Raw genomic sequence first — 23,914 nt, forward strand, 5'->3', positions numbered from 1 at the left:
CAATCCATGGCTAACCTTGAGGGCAAGGCCACCGAAGCAGGGAAAGATGCCATTGCGTGTGGTTGCTAGTGGCCTGTTTCCCTCCGTGGCCTTGAAACACCATGATGGCACTGTTCATTCTCCACTTTGCTTTCGCGAAAGACCTACCTTAGTACCTGTTTTCGCTGAACGAAAGGAATTCCAAGAGGGTTTTTACTTTTATGAAAAAAGTCGAAAAGAGGCAAAATGCAGGAGAGCCATGAGAGTGACCCCGCCAAGCTCCTCTCCCGGAACCACACCCAGCAGCTCAGCGTCAGGCCGCCTAGCTTTGCGCTGTGCCTGTGAGCATCTCTGCTTCATCTTGATGTGTTCTGTGAGTCCGTTAGCAAGATGTGTCCTAATGTATCAAAAGCCTAAGAGAGGTAGGGCCCCTGGCTGGTGTGGCTCAGTGGATAGAGTGTCGGCCTGCAGACTGAAGGGTCCTGGGTTTGATTCTGATCAAGGGCACAGGCCCGGGTTGTGGACTCGATCCCCAGTCGGGGGCAGGAGGCAGCTGATCAATGATTCTCTTTCATCATTGATGTTTTTCTCTTTTCTCTCTCCCACTCCCTTTCTCTCTGAAATCAATAATATATATATATATATATATATATATATATATATATATATATTTAGAAAGCTTTTTAAAAAAGCATAAGAGAGGATATTTTTGGGGGGTCTGAAATGCTCAAAAAATTTCCATATAAATCAAGGGTACATGCCTCTTCACTTTATGCCATTTCGGCTTACGGGTAGCGGGGGAAACTTGTTCGGTCTACTTTGACCCAAGCTTAGGTTTACCGTGACTTTTCTGTTGTACATAGATTCAAACACTTGTGACTGATTTTGTAGCATGAACAGAACTCTGACTTATGTGACACAAGTTGCAGAGTCGACGGGCCTTGAGTTGTATGAATTGGGTGGAAAGGATGCATTTTCCTCCCAGCGAAAGAAAGACGTCTTTCCCCACTCCAGCAGGAAAAGAAGTCCCCGCACTTCCACTCACCTGTTCATTGACTCGCTTGCAGAAGATGGCGAGCAGGAAGACAGCAGCTATGGGTGGCCCCAGGTAGCTAGAGATGGATTCTATGTAATGAAACAGCTGTCCGTTTTGAGACACTTGTACCAACGGGACCCACAAAATGCTGATGATAATTAACAGGATGATGAACAGCCTGGGAAGCAAACAAAAGGAAGGGATGATTAAGCGGAAGCATCACTGGTACGTCCACTGTGCTTGAGTTCTTGAATGCATTCTTGGGGCCATTCATTTTTTTCCCCCCAAAGAAATTCAAGCTCCTTGAAATTTCATGCCAGGCCATTGCGTAGGACTATCTGTGAGTAAAATGCCAATAAAGCAATTGCTATTCTACAATCAGTCATAATAGCTTCAATGATGAGATTAAGTATTCGTTTATAAAAACAGTTCCAATGTCAGCGTTCGGTTAATAATTCTCTAATGCAGTTCATGCACTGTAGCAATTAGGAAAAGAAACACACAGCACTAAGTCTAAGTAATCATTTGTAGGACACAGAAAGCAGACTCTTGTTTTGGTCTTTTTTCCTAGCTGAGAGAAACTGAGTCAGGATGCTTTAGAATTAAAATATCCTCTGTCCCAGAATGCTGAATGAACTGGCCAGAAATGCTAATTTGTGTGTTTTTGCTGCTTGAGTACTTTGGCAGGTAGAAGGAATTGGTCAAAATATTGAGATGCAGCAAAAATCTATTCGGTTTTGCTCCTGGGAGTCAGGAGCAAAACCAAATAGGTTCACTTTTTAAAACTTTGCAATATTCTTCTGTGCTTGTGATATGAATAAACAGATAATAATAATTTACGGGACTCTCTGTAAAAGGCCATGGCTTGTCTGTGCTCACCGGAAACAGAAAGGTGGGAGTTGGGGAAACCGGTGGACTGAGGCACAGGGCCTCATTTAAGCTCTACAAAACTTCTGCAACCTTGCAATGACTAAGCGTGATAAACCACGGGCGGTCGGAGCACAGGGTCCAGAACACAGTAAAGATTCAAGAAATAACACCTCCTATCGTCATTGTCATCATCATCCGAAAGCAAATGGTGTGTGTCCTGTGCTCTCTCTTATCTTCAGCTGTTTTCAGCTGTTTGCTGTCACACGCAGAATAAAATCCAAAGTCCTCTTATGGCCGGAACAGCCCTGCGTGATCTCCCGACCCCCACCTTTCTGATTTTGTTTCCTATCGCTCTCACGGGCCAGCCTCACCTCTTGCTGTCCTCACACACCCCCCACACGTGACTGTGGAGGACTGCAGGCAGCACTGACTGCTCCTCCACACGGAGCCTCGGGGCTCCCCCCACACTCTCCCCAGGGCTCTGCTCAAATGCCACTTCTTCCGTGAGGACCCCCTGAGCACCGTGTTAAGTTAGTCCCCGTCCTTTAATCCTGCTCTAATTTTCTTCCTAGCGTTTTTTAAAATATATTTTTATTGATTTCAGAGAGGAAGGAAAAGGGAGAGAGAGAGAGAGAGAGAGAGAGAGAGAGAGACATCAATGATGAGAGAGAACCATTGATCGACTACCTCCTGCACGCCCTCCACTGGGATGGAGCCCACAACCTGGGCATGTGCCCTGACCGGGAATCAAACCTGTGACTTCCTGGTTCATAGGTGGATGCTCAACCACTGAGCCACGCCGGCTGGGCATCTTCCTAGCATTTTTTGTCACCAGATATAGAATATATTTATGATCTATCTTCCCCACCAAGGCATAAATCCCATGAAGCATGAACTTATTTTTCATATCTATGCCATTTTTTTCATATTTGTATTCCGGGTGATAGTAGGCATTTAATAAGAAAGAGAGGAAAAGAGAAACTCATTAACTGATCATTGAGACTTAGAGAGGACTCATAGCCAAGATCGTTGACCCATCAGTAGACTACTGCATCTTGGACCTACTGAATTCTAGCCCAACACTTTTCTACCACAGAAACCCAGAGGCCTATGGTCTTCCTCTCCTGTAGCATTTATCCAGAGTCACGATCTGGACCAACCAAGCCCTCAGAATTTCTCCAAGTACATCATTTACCAAAGCGATTGTTACTGTCTTCAGCAATGCACCATCTTTTAAAGAGGTGGTTAGTTTCTCTTGACTCCCCGTTTTTAATGAATGCAGTTGGTAAACTCATCTGTGGTAGCGTGTGGAGGTCCCTCATCTGTTACTTCCTGCCTGTGATATGCATGGAAACTTCTAGGGATGATGCCTTAACCTGTGAGAGTAGATGGAAACTTTAGGCCCCATGAAAGACATTGATGGGATTTCATGAAGATGTGGTTGGGAGTGGTGTGAGGGGAAGAATAAAGAGACAATCAGAGGCATTTGGAAATCTGAAAAAGAAACTATTTCCTTGCCCTATCCAGTTTGGCTCAGTGGATAGAGCGTTGGCCTGTGGACTGAAGGGTCCCAGTTCGATTCCGGTCAAGGGCATGTACCTTGGTTGTGGGCACATCCCCAGTAGGTGGTGTGCAGGAGGTAGCTGATCGATGTTTCTCTCTCATGGATGTTTCTACCTCTCTATCCCTCTCCCTTCCTCTCTGTTAAAAATCAATAAAATATATTTAAAAAAAAGAAACTATTTCCTTGGTACGTATGGCCCCAAATTTCGTATCTAGAAAGAGATAGAGTTGGGTTAAATATCCTCTAATGTTCCTTTACCCACTTCAGAACTCTATGAGTAGTTTCTCTGAACCCCCAAATGAGGAGGCTCTATTTCACTTCGATGTCTCTACCTTTGCAGAGAAATTTAAGACAGAAACCAGGGTTCTCTCACCGCCCAGCGATCAGGAGCTCTCTCTCTGAGGCCTGCTTCCGGATCTTCGTGTAGAGGTCCATGGTGAAGAGGGTGCTGGCGCTGTTGAAGATGGAGGTCAGGGAGCTCATGAGAGACGCCAACATGACTGACAGCATCAGGCCTCGCAGCCCTGCGGCCGGAAGAGGAGGCAACCACGAGTTAGGAACTGGACACCGTGAGCTGTGATCACCTTGCCAACCAGAGGGCCATTCAAAGGTAAAATGTCACGCGGACTGTTTACTAACTGATGTGCCCATGAATACATGCCATCCTGTAGCATTTTCTGCATATTTCCGGGTGATTCTCAGAATTATTGACAAGTAAAAATTGCATGTATTTAAGGTGTGCGACATGATGTTTTGATAGATACATCATGTGAATGGTTACCACAATCAAGCTAATTAACCCAGTCATCACATCACATAGTAACTAATATCTTGTTTTGTTGTGAGAATACTTGAGATCTATTTTCTTAGTAAATTTCAAGTACACAAGACATTATTATTAACTGTAGTCTTTATGCTGTGGTCTCCAGAACTTATCCATATTATAACTGAACGTGTGTACCCTTTCACCAATATATTCCTATTTCCCCATTCCCCATCCCCTGGCAACCACCATTCTACTTCTCTGTTTCTTTAGATTCCACATATAAGTGACATTATGCAGTATTTGTCTTTGAGAGAGACACATCGATTGGTTGCCTCCCACCCTCACTGTGAGCAGTGACTGGGGGTGGGGATGGAACCTGCAACCCAGGTACAGGTCCTAAACTGGAACTCAAACCTAGACCCTCTGGTTCATAGGCCGATGCTCTAACCATTGAGAAACACCGGCCAGGGCTCATCACACTTTCTTTACCCGTTTACCTGAGCAGGACATTTTCTTACCGTCAGGCATCAGCTCCATCACCAGCATTGGGTAGGCGTAGTTAGTGCAGCCGACTTCCGTGCCACAGTGTTTCACACACTCAGAGGGGACAACACAGGCCACCTTCTCTGAAGAGGAAGTCAGATAAGTGGGTTCAGTGAGTGGGGCCCAAACAGGTAAGACCTACAACCATTGGCCGCAGAGACAAGTGGTAAGGTCATGAGTTAGAGGAAAGATGTTTGCCTGGAAATTGAGGCTCAACTTTGAACTGCCTGCAATCGATCTGCTTCCTCTTTGGCTAGAATACACCTTTCCAAGTGTCACAGCTGTAGCTCCCCTGGCACTGGCCTGTGGGGCAGGCTCTGCCTTGGGAGGTGGCCCAGCTAGAGCATTAGAGGGAGCGATTCCCCCTCCAGGAAAGCTGCAAGAGCATACGTCCTCCCAGGAGCACAGAACTCCACAGATCAAACAGCAGCAACACAGCACTCAGGCAGCTGGTCCTGTGTGCCATCATTCAGCCAGTGTCTTTCTCCCACATCTAAGAGGAGGTGCCGCGTGTGATGTTGGGGTGACTGCCCCTGGTGGGATGATGCCTCATTCACTGTGGCAGTTGCACAATACCTTGCTGATATTTTAGATAAAATGACATTATGAAAACAGATAGAAAAATGGGATATAAAAAGTCACCCAGAATACTAACACCTTCGCACACGAGCTTCTCTTAGTTTATGATTCCTTTCTAAACCTTTTCTGGAGAGAGAAATGTGTTTATGGCACAACTACGGTCATTGTTGCGGTGATATTTTATAGTCTGCTGTTTACATCCAAGATGATGATGTCAGCATGAGATAGTGAACAATCCTATCTTTGGCTACTCCCTGGATATCTATCCGTTCTTTGTTGCTATAGACAACACCATAATGTTGCAATATGCAGGAATGTTGCTCACTTGATGCTCCTCTTAACAGGTGTTCAGGTAAATAAACACGTTTTCTCCAGGCCCAGTTGAGGAAACATGAAGTGAGGTTAGTGCTATCTGATGGACTGCCTCCATAAACACCAGTGGTCTTGGATTAGGCAAGAAATATTCTATGTTTCCTCACTCCTCATAATACATTTTTTTAAAAAAAAGTTGGCAGTTTATTTTTTTTAATTAATTAATTAATTTATTTTTGTTAATCCTCACTGAAGGATATTTTCCCATTGATTTTTAGGGAGCGTGGAAGATAGAGGGAAAGACAGAGAGAAACATCAATGTGAGAGAAACACATCGATGGGTTGCCTCCTGCATGTGCCCGACCAGGGCCCGGGCTGGGGAGGAGCCTGCAACCAAAATACATGCCCTTGACCAGGATCAAACCCGGGACCCTTTGGTCTGCAGGCCAGCGCTCTATCCGCTGAGCCACACCGGCAAGGGCATAATAAAGATTTTTAAGGGAGATTTTCAACATTAGTAGTTACTCTTAGCTGACTTAAAACATCTTAAAACCAGGATTCGTAATTCAAGCATAAATGATGGGAACTTATGGCTCGGGACTTGCCTGTGTACAGGATGCGGCTGATCATTCCTGGCATCACCATGAGGAACATGGGCAGCAGCTTCAGGTACCCGCACATGATGCAGGCGGCCTTCACGTGGGACATGTCCTTGCCGGAGAGGCAGCGCTGCACGATGACCTGCCAGGAGAACACGCCTCGTCATGGGGCAGCCGGAGGACGCGTCACGGGAGGGGAGCGCCTCCTCGGGGACTGGCGTGCCAATGAGAAGTGGGACGGTGACGAGAGAAGAATGAGCTTCGGAGGAAAATCCGGATTTGGATCCCTGCTCCTCCCACCTGAGCATTTGACTTCTGTGAGTTTCAGGTTTCTCATCTGTAAATAGGGTTCTTTCTTTCTTTTTGTAAAAAAGTATATTGATATTGACTACAGAGAGGAAGAGAGAGAAACATCAATGATGAGAGAGAATCACTGATCAGCTGCCTCCTGCATGCCCCCTACTGGGGATCGAGCCTGCAACCCAGGCATGTGCTCTGATCCGGAACCGAACCCGGGACCCTTCAGTCTGCAGGCTGATCTCTATCCACTGAACCAAACCGGCCAGGGCAAAGTGTTTGACTTTTTAAATGGTGAAACTAGATGATTTTCTAGGAGAAGAAAAAGAACAACATAAAGGTATTCACACATACACTCACACACACACACACACATGCACACCCACATGCAAACACACTCAGTCACACACACTCAGTCACACACATTCACACACACACTCACACACACACTCAGTCGCGTACACACACACACAAGCACATGCACACGCACACGCTTTACCTGATCTGTGCACCAGTACCACGCAGCCACGATGGTCATTCCTATGATCATTCCCGGCCACGGAATGTCCCCGGTGACAGCGTCTCGGAAAATGTGGAAGGAGTCTGGCCGAGGAGTGTAGCACGCGGGGCTAATTGTCAGGTTGTCCCCTTCGACTATGGACGGGATGGCGTTCATATACTTCTCCGTAAAACTCTCATAGCCTCCGACTTCGGCAAATGCTGCAGCGGCATCGGATACAAGACAGTGTTCCACAGAAACGTGAGACACCCATTTCCCTAACGACCCCTCCGTGGTGGGAGGCACTCCGGCACCTCCCATCGGCCTGGTCGTATTCTCAGGACCCTTCTCTCGGGATCCACAGCCCCATGACTTCCACCCCACGGCCCCGTTCACACGGCCATCGCTTACCAAACCCCATGAGGATGAACGAGCCGATCAGCATGATGATGGTCTGGAGGGTGTCGGTGTAAATAACCGAGGCCAAGCCCCCTGTGGAGAGAAGGAAAGAGCCAGGATGTTTGACTCAGATGCTCTCCCCTACTCGCCTTCACCTTTAGGTTCTCTTCTACCCAAACCCCGGAAATGACTCAGCAGAAAACAGATCGGAAGCTCCTGGTGGCATCATCATCTCCTTGGAAGGTGTGTCTCTCATTGGTCCTGTCTTCCTCGCCTTGCCTCCACTCAACGTTTCTATGAATTACGGTAGAGTTCTACCTCTGTGTGCGCTTTTGAATATTAAGTAGGGGGAAAGGCCATGTTATAATATCATGAAAATCTCCCATAACAACCCCTCAATTCACTCTATTTAGCGCAGGATACCTGCTCTAAAGAGCTGGGCGAAGCCATTTCTGTTCCAGCGTTGGAACATACCATTGTTTCCTTAGTGGAATACCGTGTATTACAGTTGACCTGCGTTTTGCAGCAATGTCGAGCCCAAATAGCGTCTCCCTGTCCCACCCATCACATCGTTAACCTGGATCAAGATGATCATAACTAACACCAAGGACCCGCTTTCCTATGCTCTGGCTGTGTTTCTAGGCTGCGCCTGACTCTGAGCGGAATAAAGGGGTAGCCTTACCTTGGCAACGACAAGGCTAACGCTCAGGTGACATGAGCAGAAGGTAGCCTGGCCGAGCTAAGCACGCAGAGGACTCACCAGTGATCGTGTAGATGGCGGTGATGGCCAAGAGGATGAAGATCGCCAGGTAGAGGTCCAGCCCCAGGGCCAGCTTGATGAATATGGCTCCGGAGAATATGTCTGACTACAATGGACAGGCAGGGCCATCAGCCCATAGCCCCAATCTCTCTCTCTTTTTTTAAAGTTTATTTTTATTGACCTCAGAGAGGAAGGGAGAGGGAGAGAGAGATAGAAGCATCAACGATGAGAGAGAATCACTGATCGGCTGCCTCCTGCACGCCCCACACTGTGGATTGAGCCCGCAACCAGGGCATGTGCCTTGTCCGGGAACCGAACCATGACCTCCTGGTTCATAGGTCGACACTCAACCACTGAGCCACACTGGCCGGGCCCTTAGCTTCAATCTCTTTGCCTATCTCTCCTTCTGTTGAACTCCTCTAGCCCAACTCCAACCCTGGCTAAATCCAGTTTCCCACTTACTCTGTGCCCGCACCTAGGGATGTTTCTTCTGTGTTACTAACTAACATGCTTACATGCCATTCCCCATGTTTTTGTTATGTTTTGGTTTCGAGTGAGGGGAAGGGATACGGGGGCAGGATTCAGGATCCAAAGCGTTAGAGGCAGGTTCCTTTGGAGAACCCGGGTTCGGAGGGGTGTCACAGGAGATGGGAGATGTTTTCCTCTCTAAGATTTGAAATGAAACCTGGGGCAGGAGGACTGGGGAGGCTGTCCTGTCCTCACTCCATGGCTCTCTCTCATCGTGATCGGTTTAACCAGTAACCAGGACCCAATCTGTTATCAGAGTGCAATAGCAAGAGTGCACAGAAGGTTGTGCGCAAGATTAATCATTATTAATAGCACTTAAAACATGACCTTGTAGGTAAGGATGGACTCCTGCTACTGTACCTTCTCAGCCGACCACAGACCCTGCACAGTCAGTCACACACATGCCCTTGAACTTCCTGCTCCTCCATTCAGCTCCCATCATTCCATCACACCCCCGCCCACCTCCCCCCACAACCGGATCCTTCTGCCACCGGAGGCTGCATCCCGTGAGCCCCTTTGGCCACTTGCATTCTGCCCCAGTGCCTGGTTCATGCCCTGGAGGACCGCAAAGCTGTAGAGGTCAGAGGCAGGGGAGACCTGGGAGGTCACTGAGCCCCGCCCACCTGGGGAACATGGCGAGCCCCTCGCTTCCCTGGCCCCTCCTCTTTCCTGGCCTGGGGGTTGTGTAATCCCCCAACACCCTAAGCGGAGACTTCCATTCCCACCCGCTTTCCTGGGCATCCACAGCATGTCTTCTGTGCTTGTCCACACACTCCACTCAAGCTCACACTGACTATATCTGCAGCCATTGTCATAAAGTACTGACAATCTTATGGTTAAATTGTTTTTATTTAAGTGTGTTTTTTATGTTAATCCCCACCGAAGGATATTTTTCTATTAATTTTTATTTTTTATTTTATTTTTAAAAATATTTTTTTATTGATTTCAGAGAGGGAGAGAGAGAGAGAAACATCAATGATGAGAGAGAATCATTGATTGGCTGTCTCCTGCATGCCCCCTATTGGGGATCGAGCCTGCAACCCAGGCATGTGCCCTGACTGGGGATCGAACCTGGGACCCTTCAGTCACAGGATATGTTCTATGCACTGAGCCCAACCGGGCAGGGCTTTCCATTGATTTTTTAGGAGAGAGCAGAAGGGAGGGGGAGAGACACAGAGAGAGACACACACATCGATTAGGTGCCTCCTGTACATGCCCCAACCGGGGCCAGGGAAGGAGCCTGCAACTGAGGTACGTGCCCTTGACTGGATTCGAACCTGGGACCCTGTGGTCCACGGGCCGATGAGCCACACTGGCTCTGGCTCTGGTTAAATTCTTAACTCCTTAACCATGTGGTGGACTCCGAGCGCACAGGGATCCTCGCTCCCCCGGGCACGGAGCGCCACAGGCACAGGAAGCGCTGGGAGATGCTCACGCTGCGCCAGGCGGGCTCAGCCCCTCATCCGAGCAGCTGGCTCACTTCCAGCCACGACTCCGCTCAACAGCAGAGCGATCGGGAGTCAGCTTCCGCCCTGAGGAGCGGCCCAGACTCTGCACCCCGGGCCATAACCTCATGAGTCACTGATGTGCCAGCAGCAAGCCGTTACTCTGTGTTTTCTACACGTGCTGCTGACTCTTCAAACTCCTCTCTGCTTTCCTCCACGATTATCTCCAAGGAATTTAATTTTAAAAAAAACCACTCACACACACACACACACACACACACACACACACACAACTTTAGAGTTCTTTCAACACGTATTTGTGAAATATATTGTGTAGGGGCAGCCTTAGATTAAAAAAGAAAAAAATTAAGGGCCCTGGCTGGTGTGGTGCTGTTGGTTGGGTGCCATCCTGTGCACCCCTGCCGGTTCGATTCTTGGTCAAGGGCACAAGCCTGGGTTGCGGGTTCGATCCCCAGTGTGGGGCATGCAGGAGGCAGCTGATCCATGATTCTCTCTCATCATTCTTGTCTCTCTCTCTCTCCCTCTCCCTTCCTCTCAGAAAGCAATACAAGGATATATTATTTAAAAGCAATCTTGCAAAGCTTAACACGCCAGGAGCACGGACTCACCGAGATCCTCAAAGCCACGCAGATGAAGAGGGAGAGGACGGAGAGGTAGATCTGCAGCCGCTTCCCCCCGAAGCGCTTCTTGAGGTACTCGGGCATGGTCATCACCTGCGGAGACAGCAGGGGCTCACTGGCCCAGCTCATCCGGTCACTCCACGCTCACCGAGCACGCGGGCGGGCAGGCCTGGGGCGCCTGGGGAAACCGAGGGGCGGGAGGCATCGTCTCTCGGGAAAGCAGCAAAGCCGGGTGGACACGGGCGCTGGGATCGGACAACCTTGGGTCGGGCTCCCAGCGCCCACACTGACTAGAAATGTAACATTTTGCGAGTGACCCTCTCCCTGGACTCCACGCTTCTCATCTGTAAAGTAGGGTTTTCATGGGACGGTAGATGTAAAATATCCGCGCCACCGCCAAATGCACAGCAAACGCTCAATGGATAATTTTTAGGATTTTCACCCAAACTGTGGCAGTCTAGTTAAAACGTTACTTGTTATGGATTCCGTGAAGGAACAACTCCTAAACCCAAGAGGGCAGCTGTTGCCGCATCCAGTTCATCTTAAGGATTTCAGTGATTAGTCGCGCAATAAATCGGTTTTAAAAAAAAACAATAAAAAAAAAACACACGTTACTTGTAGCCTAGCCAGGTGCAGCTCAGCGGTTGAGCATCGACCCAGGAACCAGGAGGTCACTGGTTCGATTCCCGGTCAGGGCGCAGGCCCGGGTTGCGGGCTCGATCCCCAGTGTGGGGCGTGCAGGAGGCAGCCGGTCCATGATTCTCTCTCATCATTGATGTTTCTCTCTCTCTCTCCCTCTCCCTTCCTCTCTCTGAAGTCAATAAAAATATGTTAAAAAACAAAAAAAGGCCCAGAGAGACAGAGCAGGCAGAAGGGAAGCCACCACGGCTGCGGTACATCCTACCCCTCATCACAAATGAAACGGCTTCACAAGTGTCAGAATAGCACGAATCAGGAGGAAGGAAAATGCCCCGAGTTGGGGAGGACGTGGGCGAGTGGGAACCCTCACGGCGGGGAAGGCCTGGGAGCAGGTGGCTGAGCCATTCGCAGGAGCAGCCCGGCAGCACCCAGTGGCTCTTGGTCATTGTAACCCCAGAGACCAGGGACAAACGGTCTCACCCAGGTCTCCCGGCTGAGCAGGGAGAATGAGCGTGTCAATGGATGCCGACCAGACGTGCCCACAGCCCCGCGGGTACTCACGCCTGCCTTGATGTATATGGGGACAAAGAACCAGCCGAGCACCAGCAACAGCACCAGGGCCTGCAGGAAGCCAAGCAGAGACGGTGGCGTCAGAGAGGCCTGGCCGGGGGCCGTGCCGTCTCACGGCCTCGGAGTCTGAAAAGAAAAGGCGGCCAGTCCTCCCTGACTGTCGTCGCCCATGATGTCACTCACGTTCCACTCAAAGACTGCGGTGGCGATGCCCGAAGCCGCCCCGGTGCCCGCCAGCCCCACGAAGTGGCCGCTGCCGATGTTGCTGGCGAAGAGGGAGGCGCCCATCTGGAATCCAAGAGCACAGACGCGGGTCAGAGTTAACAGACTCCAATCAGGCTTCCGAACCGCAGGGACACGCGGCGATGTTCCCGTGGCTACCCCTGAGGCCGGGAGGCAGCCCACTACAGCCCGTGGGCTGAACCCGGTGTCTGTAGGGTTGGTGTGCCAAGAGTATTTCTTCCGTTTCTGAATGGTTAACAAAAAAACTAGCCCAGTGGGTGTGGCTCAGTGGTTGAGCATTGACCTATGAACCAGGAGGTCAAGACACATGCCCGGGTTGTGGGCTTGATCTCCAGTAGGGGGCGTGCAGGAGGCAGCTGATCAATGATTTTCTCTCACCATTGATGCTTCTCTTTCTCTCCCTCTCCCTCTCCCTCTCTCTCTCCTTCTTCTCCCTCCCTCTCTGAAAAAAAAAAGATGAGCACACCCAATGTTTTCTTTACTCTTACACACACACACACACACACACACAGATACACACACATACACGTGCATACACACATACAGATACACACATACACACATACACACACACACATACATGCACACACATGCACGCACACACAGATACACACATACACACATGCACATGCATACACACATACACACAGATACACACATACACACATACACACGCATATACACGCATACACACACATACACACACATACATACACACAGTTCATCTCCCGGAAGCTCTGTCCACTCACCGGCCACCAGACCATGTCCCGGCCAGCCAGGAAGAAGCCCCCAACGGTGCCCCGGTTGGTCTTCAGCATGGCCTGCGCGGAGGGAAGACGTGGGGCGGTCAGACCACAGCCGCCGCACCAAGGTGCCTGCGGGGCCGGGTCACGGTGCCGATGAAACGGAACCTTTCCAGCTCCTCCGAAGAAGAAACATTCTCCTGGAGACTGCGACGTGGCACCGATTTTTAAAGGACCAAACCAGAATCCCGGGGACTTCAGGGATTATATTCCTCAACGTTCGTCCTAACCGCTCTGGTTAGTTTCATTTAGGAAGACAATGGGGGAGAGAGCTGTAATACTGCCCACAATACGAAACAGGAAAACGCTGTGAGTGAGGTGTCTCTGAAGCTGTGTGTGGAAGGAAATCGGTAGCCTTCAATCCGTTACCAAAAGAAAGGGGCATCAGTGAATTAAGCATCCAACTCAACTGTGGTAGAAAGTAACCAAGGGAAATAAGAGAAGTGAGATAAGAAAAACAACGTTGCTCAGCCAGCGTGGCTCAGTGGTTGAGCGTCGACCTATGAACCAGGAGGTCACGGTTCAATTCCAGGTCAGGGCACATGCCGGGGTTGTGGGCTCGATCCCCAGTAGGGGGGCGTGCAGGAGGCAGCCAATCCATGATTCTCTTTCCTCATTGATGTTTCTATCTCTCTCTCCCTCTCCCTTCCTCTCTGAAATCAATAAAAAGATATTAAAAAAATAATGCCCTTATTCAATCTGCCACATGCGGGAGATGCTGAACAGATGAAGCCTGGAGTCCCCAGGGCTGGCCCCGTGCACAGGATGGGGTGGTTAGGAGAAGACAGTAAGCCAGTGTCAGCATTATTGATGTCACCCTGGCCGGTTTGCTCAGCGGATGAAGCCTTGGCCTTCGGACTGAAGGGTCCCAGGTTCAATTCCAGTCAAGGGCACGTGCTTGGGTTGCGGGTTCGATCCCCAGTAGGGGGTGTGCAGGAGGCAGCCAATCCATGATCCTCTCTCATCATCGATGTTTCTATCTCACTCTCCCTCTCCCTTCCTCTCTGAAATCAATAAAAATATATTTAAAAAGAAGAAGAAGAAAATGATTCTGAGAGGAGGACAATGACATCGGTGACAGCTGTGAATGTTCTCAGCTTCGTCACTTTTCCCTCCCTTAGATGTTTTACCCCAAGCCACGCGCCCACCCCAAACCCCCTCTGGGCTCCTACGTACCCACAGCCCGACAGCCATCACGACCACGAAGTAGATGACAATGACGGAGATGTCAGCGGCGTTTCGGATGCGCTCTGACATCTCGGGGGGGCCCGGGGGCCCGGTCACGGTGCTGGGGCTCACGGTGCTGGCCATGGCTGCGGGCGGTGCTGTCCCCATGCCCAGGAGGGGCCCTCTCCTTATATGAGCTCTGGGTTAATGATCAGCCTCGAGCAGGTGGGGCGCGCTATCAGGACTGGCTCCTGGGCACGGGACCTTTAAACCTTCTCTGATGCCCCGAGACCCTGGCCCCCCGGCGGGCAGTGCTGGTCTGACGGCGTGTGGGAATGAGGGTGAGAACTGGAGGTGCAGAGTGGGGTGTTCCCTGCGTGGAAAGACAGGGTCTGTAAGATGAGGCCAGGTTGGGTGAGGATTAGGGAGCGATGACAGAGGACAAGGAGGAGGAGGACAGAGATGAAAGGGCCAGAAAAGAATCCGCAGGGACAGGGGTAAGAGTCCCTTACGGATCAGATAAGACTCCTGACCAAGGTGTTCCAACTTCGAAAGTGAAACTGCCCAGCCGGCACGGCTCAGAGCTTGAGCATCCACCTATGAGCCAGGAGGTCACGGTTCCATTCCCGGGCAGGGCACGTGCCCAGGTTGCGGGCTTGACCCCCCAGTAGGGGGCCTGCAGGAGGCAGCCGATCCATGATTCTCTCTCATCATTGATGTTTCTAGCTCTCTCTCTTTCTTTCTCTCCCTTCCTCTCTGAGATCAATTTAAAAATATTTTTTTTAAAAAAGAAAGTGAAGTGAATTATGCAATCCATGGGTCCCAAGGCCCCATATTCTTCTGGAACAAGTCATCTAAATTGCCTTGATATGACACAGCAGGGAAAGGTGTAAGGAAAGAGATGAATCGAGGGAAGAGCTGGCAGGCCTCTGTGGGCACTGCCGATATGCCTACCAGCAGAAGCACCTCGCCTGTGCCCTCTTGGTTTCTACTGGGCGTGAGCCTGGCAGAGGCATTTCCCCCCCTGTTTTTATTTCTCCCCTGGTGACAACCTGTAAGGACCCTCCTGCCCACTTCTGAGATTAGGCCCTAAAGCAGCGGTCCCTTGAAGAGCCTTCAAATGCTGCAACGTCCTGGTGACGCAGGCTTTCTGTCCCCTTCAGCTCGTTGGTTTATTAGACTTGATGTCTGCTCCCCTCTGCTCCCTTCCTTTATGAATATCTGGCTGCCTGTGCTAACCGGATTAGAAGTGGTCATTATGCTGATCTGTTAGGACCCTTTGCCCAGGATGGGCTGACTCATGGCAGGTGTAAGAGGGGTGTCAGGGTGTCAGGGACAACATCTTCTGTATGAGGAGGAGCAGCCACAAAGAAACATGGTGTGGCCCCACAACAAAAGCCTCCAAGAAATGTGAAACCCAGAAATGTGAGAAATGTGGATGGGAAAAAAGTAACCTCACCAGGTGATCTGAGCATAAACACCCAACTCAGCGGCTGGTGGTGGGTAGTCATACCCCAGGCCTATACATTCTTTGGCCCTAACCGATTAGGCTCAGTGGATAGAGCGTTGGCCTGCAGACTGAAGGGTCCCAGGTTTGATTCCCGACGGGGGCATGTACCTTGGTTTGCGGACAGATCCCTACGAACCTGCACATGCAACTCAGGACATGAAAGGTCTGGTGGAACGTCCTCCTTTGAACTTGCCCCTGAGTGTGTTCCCAGGAAATTCCCTGAACAGCCCTGTGAGTCCCGGTAACCAGAGGAAGGTGTCCCTGGTCTGAGACATCAGACATGAGGGTCACTGTGCACTGACTTTTGCACCATCTTCACTGGAGGGGAAACCTAATCAATCTGTCCTTTGTGTCCATGATGGCTCCTCCCACAGACGGGACTCCTCCTGGGAGTGAGGCGCTGCAGGGAGGCTCCAGTGCATCAGAGTCACAGGACCTGGGACCAGGCCAGGATGTGAGGCCAGAGACAGTCCCCTCTGAGCTGCAGGTGCAGCTGGGCTCTCAGGGCTTTGGGCCAAGGGCAGGCGTGTGCTGCCACCAGTAGGGGGAGCTGTGGGTCTGCCCTGGTGTCCGAATGTAGCTGCACATTAAGGACCTTAACTAATAGGAGCCGGGGCCTGTGGCTGGGCCCTGTGCTCAGTGATGTGCTGTCTCAGCAGGTGCTTCCTCCCAGGGCCCCCAAGGAGTGAGCCCACCTCCATGCCCCTCAGTCTGGGGTGTGAGCTGAGCTCCAGCCCCAGGGCCCAGGGAGGGACTGGGCAGTCCCTGGAGGGACCCCCATTTGCATGGCAGCCACTCCCCTGGCAGAGGGTCGGGGAGAAAAGGAGGCCTGGGCAGCCCAGCCCCACTGTGGGCTCAGGGCTGTGAGCACCATGGCCTGGACTCCTCTGCTCCTCGTGCTCCTCTCTCACTGCACAGGTAGGGACAGGCCTGGGACCAGGCTTCTTCCCTTCCTGCTCAGTCTCCTGGGAAACGTCCCCCGGTCCCTGACCATCACTGACAAGTGTCTGTGTCTGCAGGGTCCCTCTCACAGGTTGTGGTGACTCAGCCGCCCTCCCTCTCTGCATCTCCTGGAGCCACAGCCAGACTCACCTGCACCCTGAGTGGTGTTTCTGATATTAGTGATAAGTGGATACTCTGGTCCCAGCAGAAGCCAGGGAGCCCTCCCCGGTTTCTCCTGGAATATCAATCAGACTCAAGTAAGAACCAGGGTTTCGGGGTCCCCAGCCGCTTCTCTGGATCAAAAGACGCCTCGGCCAATGCGGGGCTCCTGCTCATCTCAGGGCTGCAGCCTGAGGACGAGGCTGAGTATTTCTGTGCTATAGAACATGGCAGTGGGAGCAACTACGTTATGCACAGTGTCTCAGATGACGAGGAAGTGAGACAAAAACCCCTGGCCCCAGAGGTGGTGGCTCTGAGCCTCCCTTCAGGGAGGAGCGTCTGTGGGAGCCTCTGCCTGGAGACTGTGTTGGACTCACAGTTAAAGGGCCAGTTCCACAAGGTGCCCATCACAGGTGGAAGGTCCCGAGTATCATACAACTCCTGCGCTATAAATCAAAGGTTCCCAGGATCCCTCCCTTGGGTTCCATGAATTTGCAAACTCCACCTGAGCCCTCTCCCCTTCAAGCAAATGGGGGGTAGGTGTGAGGCTTCCAAGCTTCTAATCCTCCCCGGCCTCTCCAGTGGCCCGACCACATCCAGGACCCACCCAGCGTCCCCTCATCAGCAAGAGGCCCGCCCGCCCCCCAGGGAGTGACAAGGCTTCAGGAGCCTGTGTCGGGGCCAGGGGCCGAGACCAGCATGTGTTTCCTATCAGCTCACATCCTGTGTCTGCACCTGCACATGGTCACCCAGACAGCCATGCTCCCCACAGATTAATGTCATGTGTGTGAACCCTGTGTCACTACTGACCCATCATGTCTGATATGTTAGTGTTCACCCTGGTCAGGGACACAACCTTCTCCTTCTCTGATCAAACCCACAGAAGGTTGGTCACAACCAGCACAGACTCTCAGGGACACCATCCCTCCTCCTCTTCCCTCCTCTGCTGCTGCCTCCCTCACCTCCTCCTCTCCCTCGGGCTCCTCAGGTCCTAGGACAGGGTTCATCCCCATGTGAGGGATTCAGAGAAAAGTGACAATTTCCTATTGTGGTTTCCATTCAGTTAGGATGTGATGATTTCTGCGGTCAACTGCCCAGAATTTCACTGAATCTGCACACACAGCCCAATCTCACATTTGTCACTAAAATAGGACAATGAGTCAGAAAGTACAGTAGGTAAAGATTTATTTAAATATAAAAAATTTTTAGGACAACTAAGAAAATCCTACAAGAAACACAGGACACAGAAATGCAGATAAAAAGTCAATTCCTGAAATGAATGAGCTGTGACACCTTCCACTGGCCAATGTGAGGCCTGCAGAAGCCATGATGTGTCTGAGTCAATCGCATCAGATCTCTATGAACCTGAACATGTATCTCATGACATGAAAGGTCTGGTGGAAAGTCCTCCTTTGCACTTGGCCCTGAGTGTGTTCCCGGGAAATTCCCTGAGCAGCTCTGTGAGTCCCAGTAACCAGAGGAAGGTGTCCCTGGTCTGAGACATCAGACATGAGGGTCACTGTGCACTGACTGTTGCACCATCTTCACTGGAGGGGAGACCTAATCAATCTGTCCTTTGTGTCCATGACGGCTCCTCCCACAGACGGGACTCCTCCTGGGAGTGAGGCGCTGCAGGGAGGCTCCAGTGCATCAGAGTCACAGGACCTGGGACCAGGCCAGGATGTGTGGCCAGAGACAGTCCCCTCTGAGCTGCAGGTGCAGCTGGGCTCTCAGGGCTTTGGGCCAAGGGCAGGTGTGTGCTGCCACCAGCAGGGGGCGCTGTGGGACCGCCCTGTGGTTCCTGCACAGCTGGTCATAGGGGCACATCCATCCCAGCAGACTGGGCCTGTGGCTGGGGCGCTGTGCTCAGTGATGTGCTCTCTCAGCAGGTACATCCTCCCAGGGCCCCCCAAGGGGTGAACCCACCTCCATGCCCCTCAGTCTGGGGTGTGAGCTGAGCTCCAGCCCAGGGCCCAGGGAGGGGCTGGGCAGTCCCTGGAGGGACCCCCATTTGCATGGCAGCCCCTCCTCTGGCAGAGGGTGGGGAGAAAAGGAGGCCTGGGCAGCCCAGCCCCACTGTGGGCTCAGGGCTGTGAGCACCATGGCCTGGACTCCTCTGCTCCTCGTGCTCCTCTCTCACTGCACAGGTAGGGACAGGCCTGGGACCGGGCTTCTTCCCTTCCTGCTCAGTCTCCTGGGAAAGGTCCCTTGGTCTCTGCCCATCACTGACAAGCGTCTGTGTCTGCAGGGTCCCTCTCCCAGCCTGTGCTGACTCAGCCGCCCTCCCTCTCTGCATCTCCTGGAGCCACAGTCAGACTCACCTGCACCCTGAACAGTGGCTCCAATGTTGGCAGCTACTACATATCCTGGTACCAGCAGAAGCCAGGGAGCCCTCCCCGGTACCTCCTTTACTACCACACAGACTCCATTAAGGGCCAGGGCTCCGGGGTCCCCAGCCGCTTCTCTGGATCCAAAGACGCCTCGGCCAATGCAGGGCTCCTGACCATCACGGGGCTGCAGCCTGAGGACGAGGCTGTCTATTACTGCGCTACACCTCATAGCAGTGCTCACAGTGTCTCAGACGATGAGGAAGTGAGACCAAAACCCCTGGGGTCTGAGGTGAGGGCTGCCTGCACTCAGGGTGTCAATCATAGGAGCCCACCCAGCGCCCCCCATCAACGAAGGCCCTCCCGTCACCCAGTGAGTGACTAAGGTTACAGGAGCCCTAGGCTGGGGTCTGGGGCCTGGGACCGAGACCAGCATATTTTTCCTATCAGCTCACATCCTGTGTCTGCAACTACACATGGTCACCCAGACAGTCATGCTCCCCCACACATTAATTACATGTTGAACCCTGAGTTACTACTAACCTGTCATATCTGATATGTTAGTGTTCACCCTGGTCATGGACACAACCTTCTTCTTCTCTGATCAAACCACAGAAGGTTGGTCACAACCAGCACAGACTCTCAGTGACACCCTCCCTCCTCCTCTTCCCTCCTCTGCTGCTGCCTCCTTCACCTCCTCATCTCTCCCTTGGGCTCTTCAGGTTTTATCTCCATCCTCATGTGAGGGTTTCAGGGAAAAGTGACAAGTTCCTGCTGTGGTTTCCATTCACTGAGGATGTGATGGTTTCTGGGTTCAACTGCCCAGACGTCCACCACATCTGCACACACAGCACATTCTCACATTTGTCACAAAAATAGGACAATGAGTCTGAAAGTACAGTAGGTACAGTTTTATTTAAAACTAGAGGCCTGGTGCACGAAAATTGTGCACTGGAGGGGTGTCCCTCAGACCAGCTTGTCCCCTCTCACAGTCCTGGAGCCCTCAGGGAATGTCCTACTGACGGCTTAAGCCACAGTCTGGCCTCCCTCTGTGGGAGGTGACCAGCTGATCAGGGGAAGGCACAACGCCCATCATCCCACTGGCACTGCTACTACCGACCACCACAGCTGCCAAGGTGTTTTCATCAACATGTGCTCCAGTCCCTTCACCACAAAAAAATGACATCTTTCTTTAGGCATTTTTAAGATGTCTCTTTCATAGGATATGACCTTCCTTTCTTTCTTCCTTTCTTTCTTCCTTCCTTCCTTTCTTTCTTTCTTTCTTTCTTTCTTTCTTTCTTTCTTTCTTTCTTTCTTTCTTTCTCTTTCTTTCTTTCTTTCTTTCTTTCTTTCTTTCTTTCTTTCTTTCCTTCTTTCTTTCTTTTTTTTTCTTCTTTTTTTTTTAATCCTCACCTGAGGATATTTTCCCATTGATTTTTAGGGAGCATGGAAGAGAATGGGAAAGACAGAGAAACACATCACTGTGAGAGGGACACTCCCATTGGTTGCCTCCTGCATGAGCCCTGACCTGAGCCTTGGCCGGGGCAGAGCCTGCAACTAGGCACATGCCCTTTATCAGAATCGAACCAGGACCCTGCGGTCCACAGGCCGAGGCTCTTTCCACTGAGCCAAACTGGCCAGGGCAGGATATGACATTTCTTAGCCCCTCCAGCAGCGGATCTTTGTTTTTTCCTTCAGGTCTGAGGTGGAAAAGTCCTAGATGACCTTCCGGGATTGTTATCACCCAAGTTACCAAGAACTGCGAGTGGTGTTCGGGGAGCTTAGCCAATGAGCGGTCAAAAAAGGTGTTTCCTCTGCAACTAATGCGCAGAGGTGGGACTGCTGGTGTACCACGGCTGGAGCAGCCCCAGGCCCATGTCAGTGTCCACTCCTGGCCTCACCTGAGCGAGCAGCGTTCTCCTGACCTGTCCTGACTGTTATGGCATCCAGGCTAATTAGCATATTACCATTTTATATATACAGATATAAAGAAATTTTAGGATAAACAAGAAAATCCTAACTAGAAACACAGGACACAGAAATGCAGATCACCACACACATGATAGAAAGTCAGTTCCTGAAATGAAGGAGCTGTGACACCTTCCACTGGCCAATGTGAGGCCTGCAGAATCCATGATGTGTCTGAGTCCATCGCATCAGATCCCTACTAACCTGCACATGCATCTCATGACCTGAAAGGTCTGGTGGAAAGTCCTCCTTTGAACTTGCCCCTGAGTGTGTTCCCGGGAAATTCCCTGAACAGCCCTGTGAGTCCCAGTAACCAGAGGAAGGTGTCCCTGGGCTGTGACGTCGGACATGAGGGTCACTGTGCACTGACTTTTGCACCATCTTCACTGGAGGGGAAACCTAATCACTCTGTCCTGTGTGTCCATGATGGCTCCTCCCGCAGACGGGACTCCTCCTGGGAGTGAGGCGCTGCAGGGAGGCTCCAGTGCATCAGAGTCACAGGACCTGGGACCAGGCCAGGATGTGTGGCCAGAGACAGTCCTCTCTGAGCTGCAGGTCCAGCTGGGCTCTCAGGGCTCTGGCCAAGGGCAGGTGTGTGCTGCCACCAGCAGGGGGCGCTGTGGAACCGCCCTGTGGTCCAAATGCAGCTGCTCATAGGGGCACATCCATCCCAGGAGACTAGGCCTGTGGCTGGGCCCTGTGCTCAGTGATGTGCTGTCTCAGCAGGTGCTTCCTCCCAGGGCCCCCAAGGGGTGAGCCCACCTCCATGCCCCTCAGTCTGGGGTGTGAGCTGAGCTCCAGCCCCAGGGCCCAGGGAGGGGCTGGGCAGTCCCTGGAGGGACCCTCATTTGCATGGCAGCCCCTCCTCTGGCAGAGGGTGGGGAGAAAAGGAGGCCTGGGCAGCCCAGCCCCACTGTGGGCTCAGGGCTGTGAGCACCATGGCCTGGACTCCTCTGCTCCTCGCGCTCCTCTCTCACTGCACAGGTAGGGACAGGCCTGGGACCAGGCTTCTTCCCTTCCTGCTCAGTCTCCTGGGAACCGTCCCCTGGTCCCTGCCCATCACTGACAAGTGTCTGTGTCTGCAGGGTCCCTCTCCCAGCCTGTGCTGACTCAGCCTCCCTCCCTCTCTGCATCTCTGGGAGCCACAGCCAGAGTCACCTGCACCCTGAGCAGTGGCTTCAATGTTGGTATATACAGGATAACCTGGCACCAGCAGAAGCCAGGGAGCCCTCCCCGGTACCTCCTGAACTACTACTCAGACTCAGATAAGGGCCAAGGATCCGGGGTGCCCAGCCGCTTCTCTGGATCCAAAGACACCTCGGCCAATGCGGGGCTCCTGCTCATCTCGGGGCTGCAGCCTGAGGACGAGGCTGACTATTACTGCGCTTCATATCATAGCAATGGTCACAGTGATTCAGATGATGAGGAAGTGAGACCAAAACCCCTGGGACCAGAAGTGATGACTGTCTGTTCTTAGATTTTAATCCCAGGAGCCCACCCAGCGTCCCCTCATCAGCAAAAGGCCGGCCCGTCCCCAGGGAGTGACAAGGGTTCAGGAGCCTGTGCCGGGGCCAAGGGCCGAGACCAGCGTATGTTTCCTATCAGCTCACATCCTGTGTCTGCACCTGCACATGGTCACCCAGACAGTCATGCTCCCCACATTAATGTCATGTGTGTGAACCTGTGTCACTACTGACCCGTCATGTCTGATATGTTAGTGTCCACCCTGGTCATGGGCACAACCTTCTCCTTCTCTGATCAAACCCACAGAAGGTTAGTCACAACCAGCACAGACTCTCAGTGACACCCTCCCTCCCCCTCTTCCCTCCTCTGCTGCTCCCTCCCTCACCTCCTCCTCTCCCTCGGGATCCTCAGCTCTTAACTCCATGCTCACGTGAGGGTTTCATGGCAAAGTGACAAGTTCCTGCTGTGGTTACCATTCACTGAGGATGTGATGGTTTCTTTGTTTTACAGCACAGACATTCACCACATCTGCACACACATCACATTTGTCACTAAAATAGGACAATGAGTCAGAAAGTACAGTAGGTACAGTTTTATTTAAATCTAGAGGCCTGGAGCACGAAATTTGTGCACTGGAGGAGGGTCCCTCAGCCCAGCCTGTCCCCTCTCACAGTCTGGGAGCCCTCAGGGAATGTCCTACTGACAGCTTAGACCCGCTCCCCACGGGGAGCAGGCCTAGGCCACAGTCTGGCCTCCCTTTGCGGGAGGTGACTTGCTGATCAGGGGAATGAACCACCTCATTCATCCCACTGCTGCTGCCACTGCCAGCCGCCACAGCAGCCAAGGTGTTTTCATCAACACGGACTCTAGTCCCTTCATCATGAAAAAATGGCAACTTTCTTTGGGCATTTTCAAGATGTGTCTTTCATAGGATATAACATTTCTTTCCTTCTGTTTTTTTTTTAATCCTCACCTGAGGATACTTTTCCATTGATATTTAGAGATCATGGAAGAGAGAAGGAAAGACAGAGAAAAACATCAATGTGAGAGGGACACTTCGATTGGTTGCCTCCTATATGAACCCTGACCTGGGCCCCGGGCAGGGAGGAGCCTGCAACCTAGGCACATGCCCTTTATCAGAATCAAATCTGGACCCTGCGGTCCACAGGTCGAGGCTCTATCCACTGAGCCATACTGGCTAGGGCAGGATATGACATTTATTAGCTCCTCAAGTAGCGGACCTTCGTTTTTTCCTAGAGGAGTGGGGTGGAAAAACCCTAGATCACCTTCTTGGATTCTTATTAC

The 23,914-nt window shown here is 51.7% G+C and overlaps 1 protein-coding gene and 2 gene segments (V, D, J or C); 2 read left to right on the forward strand and 1 right to left on the reverse strand.

Annotated features, from left to right (window-relative positions):
* Positions 1-14,383, reverse strand: part of LOC102434350 (solute carrier family 5 member 4) — a 16,607-nt gene extending 2,224 nt beyond the window's left edge. The window contains exons 1-12 of one of the 2 annotated variants that reach the window (XM_014446151.2): positions 14,249-14,383; positions 13,019-13,090; positions 12,210-12,314; positions 12,018-12,077; positions 10,806-10,910; positions 8,204-8,309; positions 7,456-7,536; positions 7,045-7,265; positions 6,255-6,390; positions 4,734-4,841; positions 3,823-3,973; positions 1,025-1,193 (exon numbers count right to left, since the gene is read on the reverse strand). In XM_014446151.2, the coding sequence (XP_014301637.2) occupies positions 1,025-1,193; positions 3,823-3,973; positions 4,734-4,841; positions 6,255-6,390; positions 7,045-7,265; positions 7,456-7,536; positions 8,204-8,309; positions 10,806-10,910; positions 12,018-12,077; positions 12,210-12,314; positions 13,019-13,090; positions 14,249-14,383 (1,449 nt within the window). Of the gene's footprint in view, positions 1-1,024; positions 1,194-3,822; positions 3,974-4,733; positions 4,842-6,254; positions 6,391-7,044; positions 7,266-7,455; positions 7,537-8,203; positions 8,310-10,801; positions 10,911-12,017; positions 12,078-12,209; positions 12,315-13,018; positions 13,091-14,248 lie in introns of both variants that reach the window. The other variant, XM_023745020.1, reaches the window with a different exon arrangement.
* A 4,568-nt stretch (positions 14,384-18,951) lies between these two features.
* Positions 18,952-20,881, forward strand: LOC111823477. The segment is given in 3 exon segments: positions 18,952-18,997; positions 19,099-19,469; positions 20,876-20,881. Coding segments are annotated over 3 exon segments (423 nt in total).
* Positions 20,882-22,083: 1,202 nt separating this feature from the next.
* On the forward strand, positions 22,084-22,622 carry LOC106694552. The segment is given in 2 exon segments: positions 22,084-22,129; positions 22,231-22,622. Coding segments are annotated over 2 exon segments (438 nt in total).
* The last annotated feature ends 1,292 nt before the right edge of the window (positions 22,623-23,914 follow it).

This window comes from Myotis lucifugus, unplaced genomic scaffold (assembly GCF_000147115.1).
Source record: "Myotis lucifugus unplaced genomic scaffold, Myoluc2.0 scaffold_509, whole genome shotgun sequence".
NCBI classification, from domain to species: Eukaryota; Metazoa; Chordata; class Mammalia; order Chiroptera; family Vespertilionidae; genus Myotis; species Myotis lucifugus.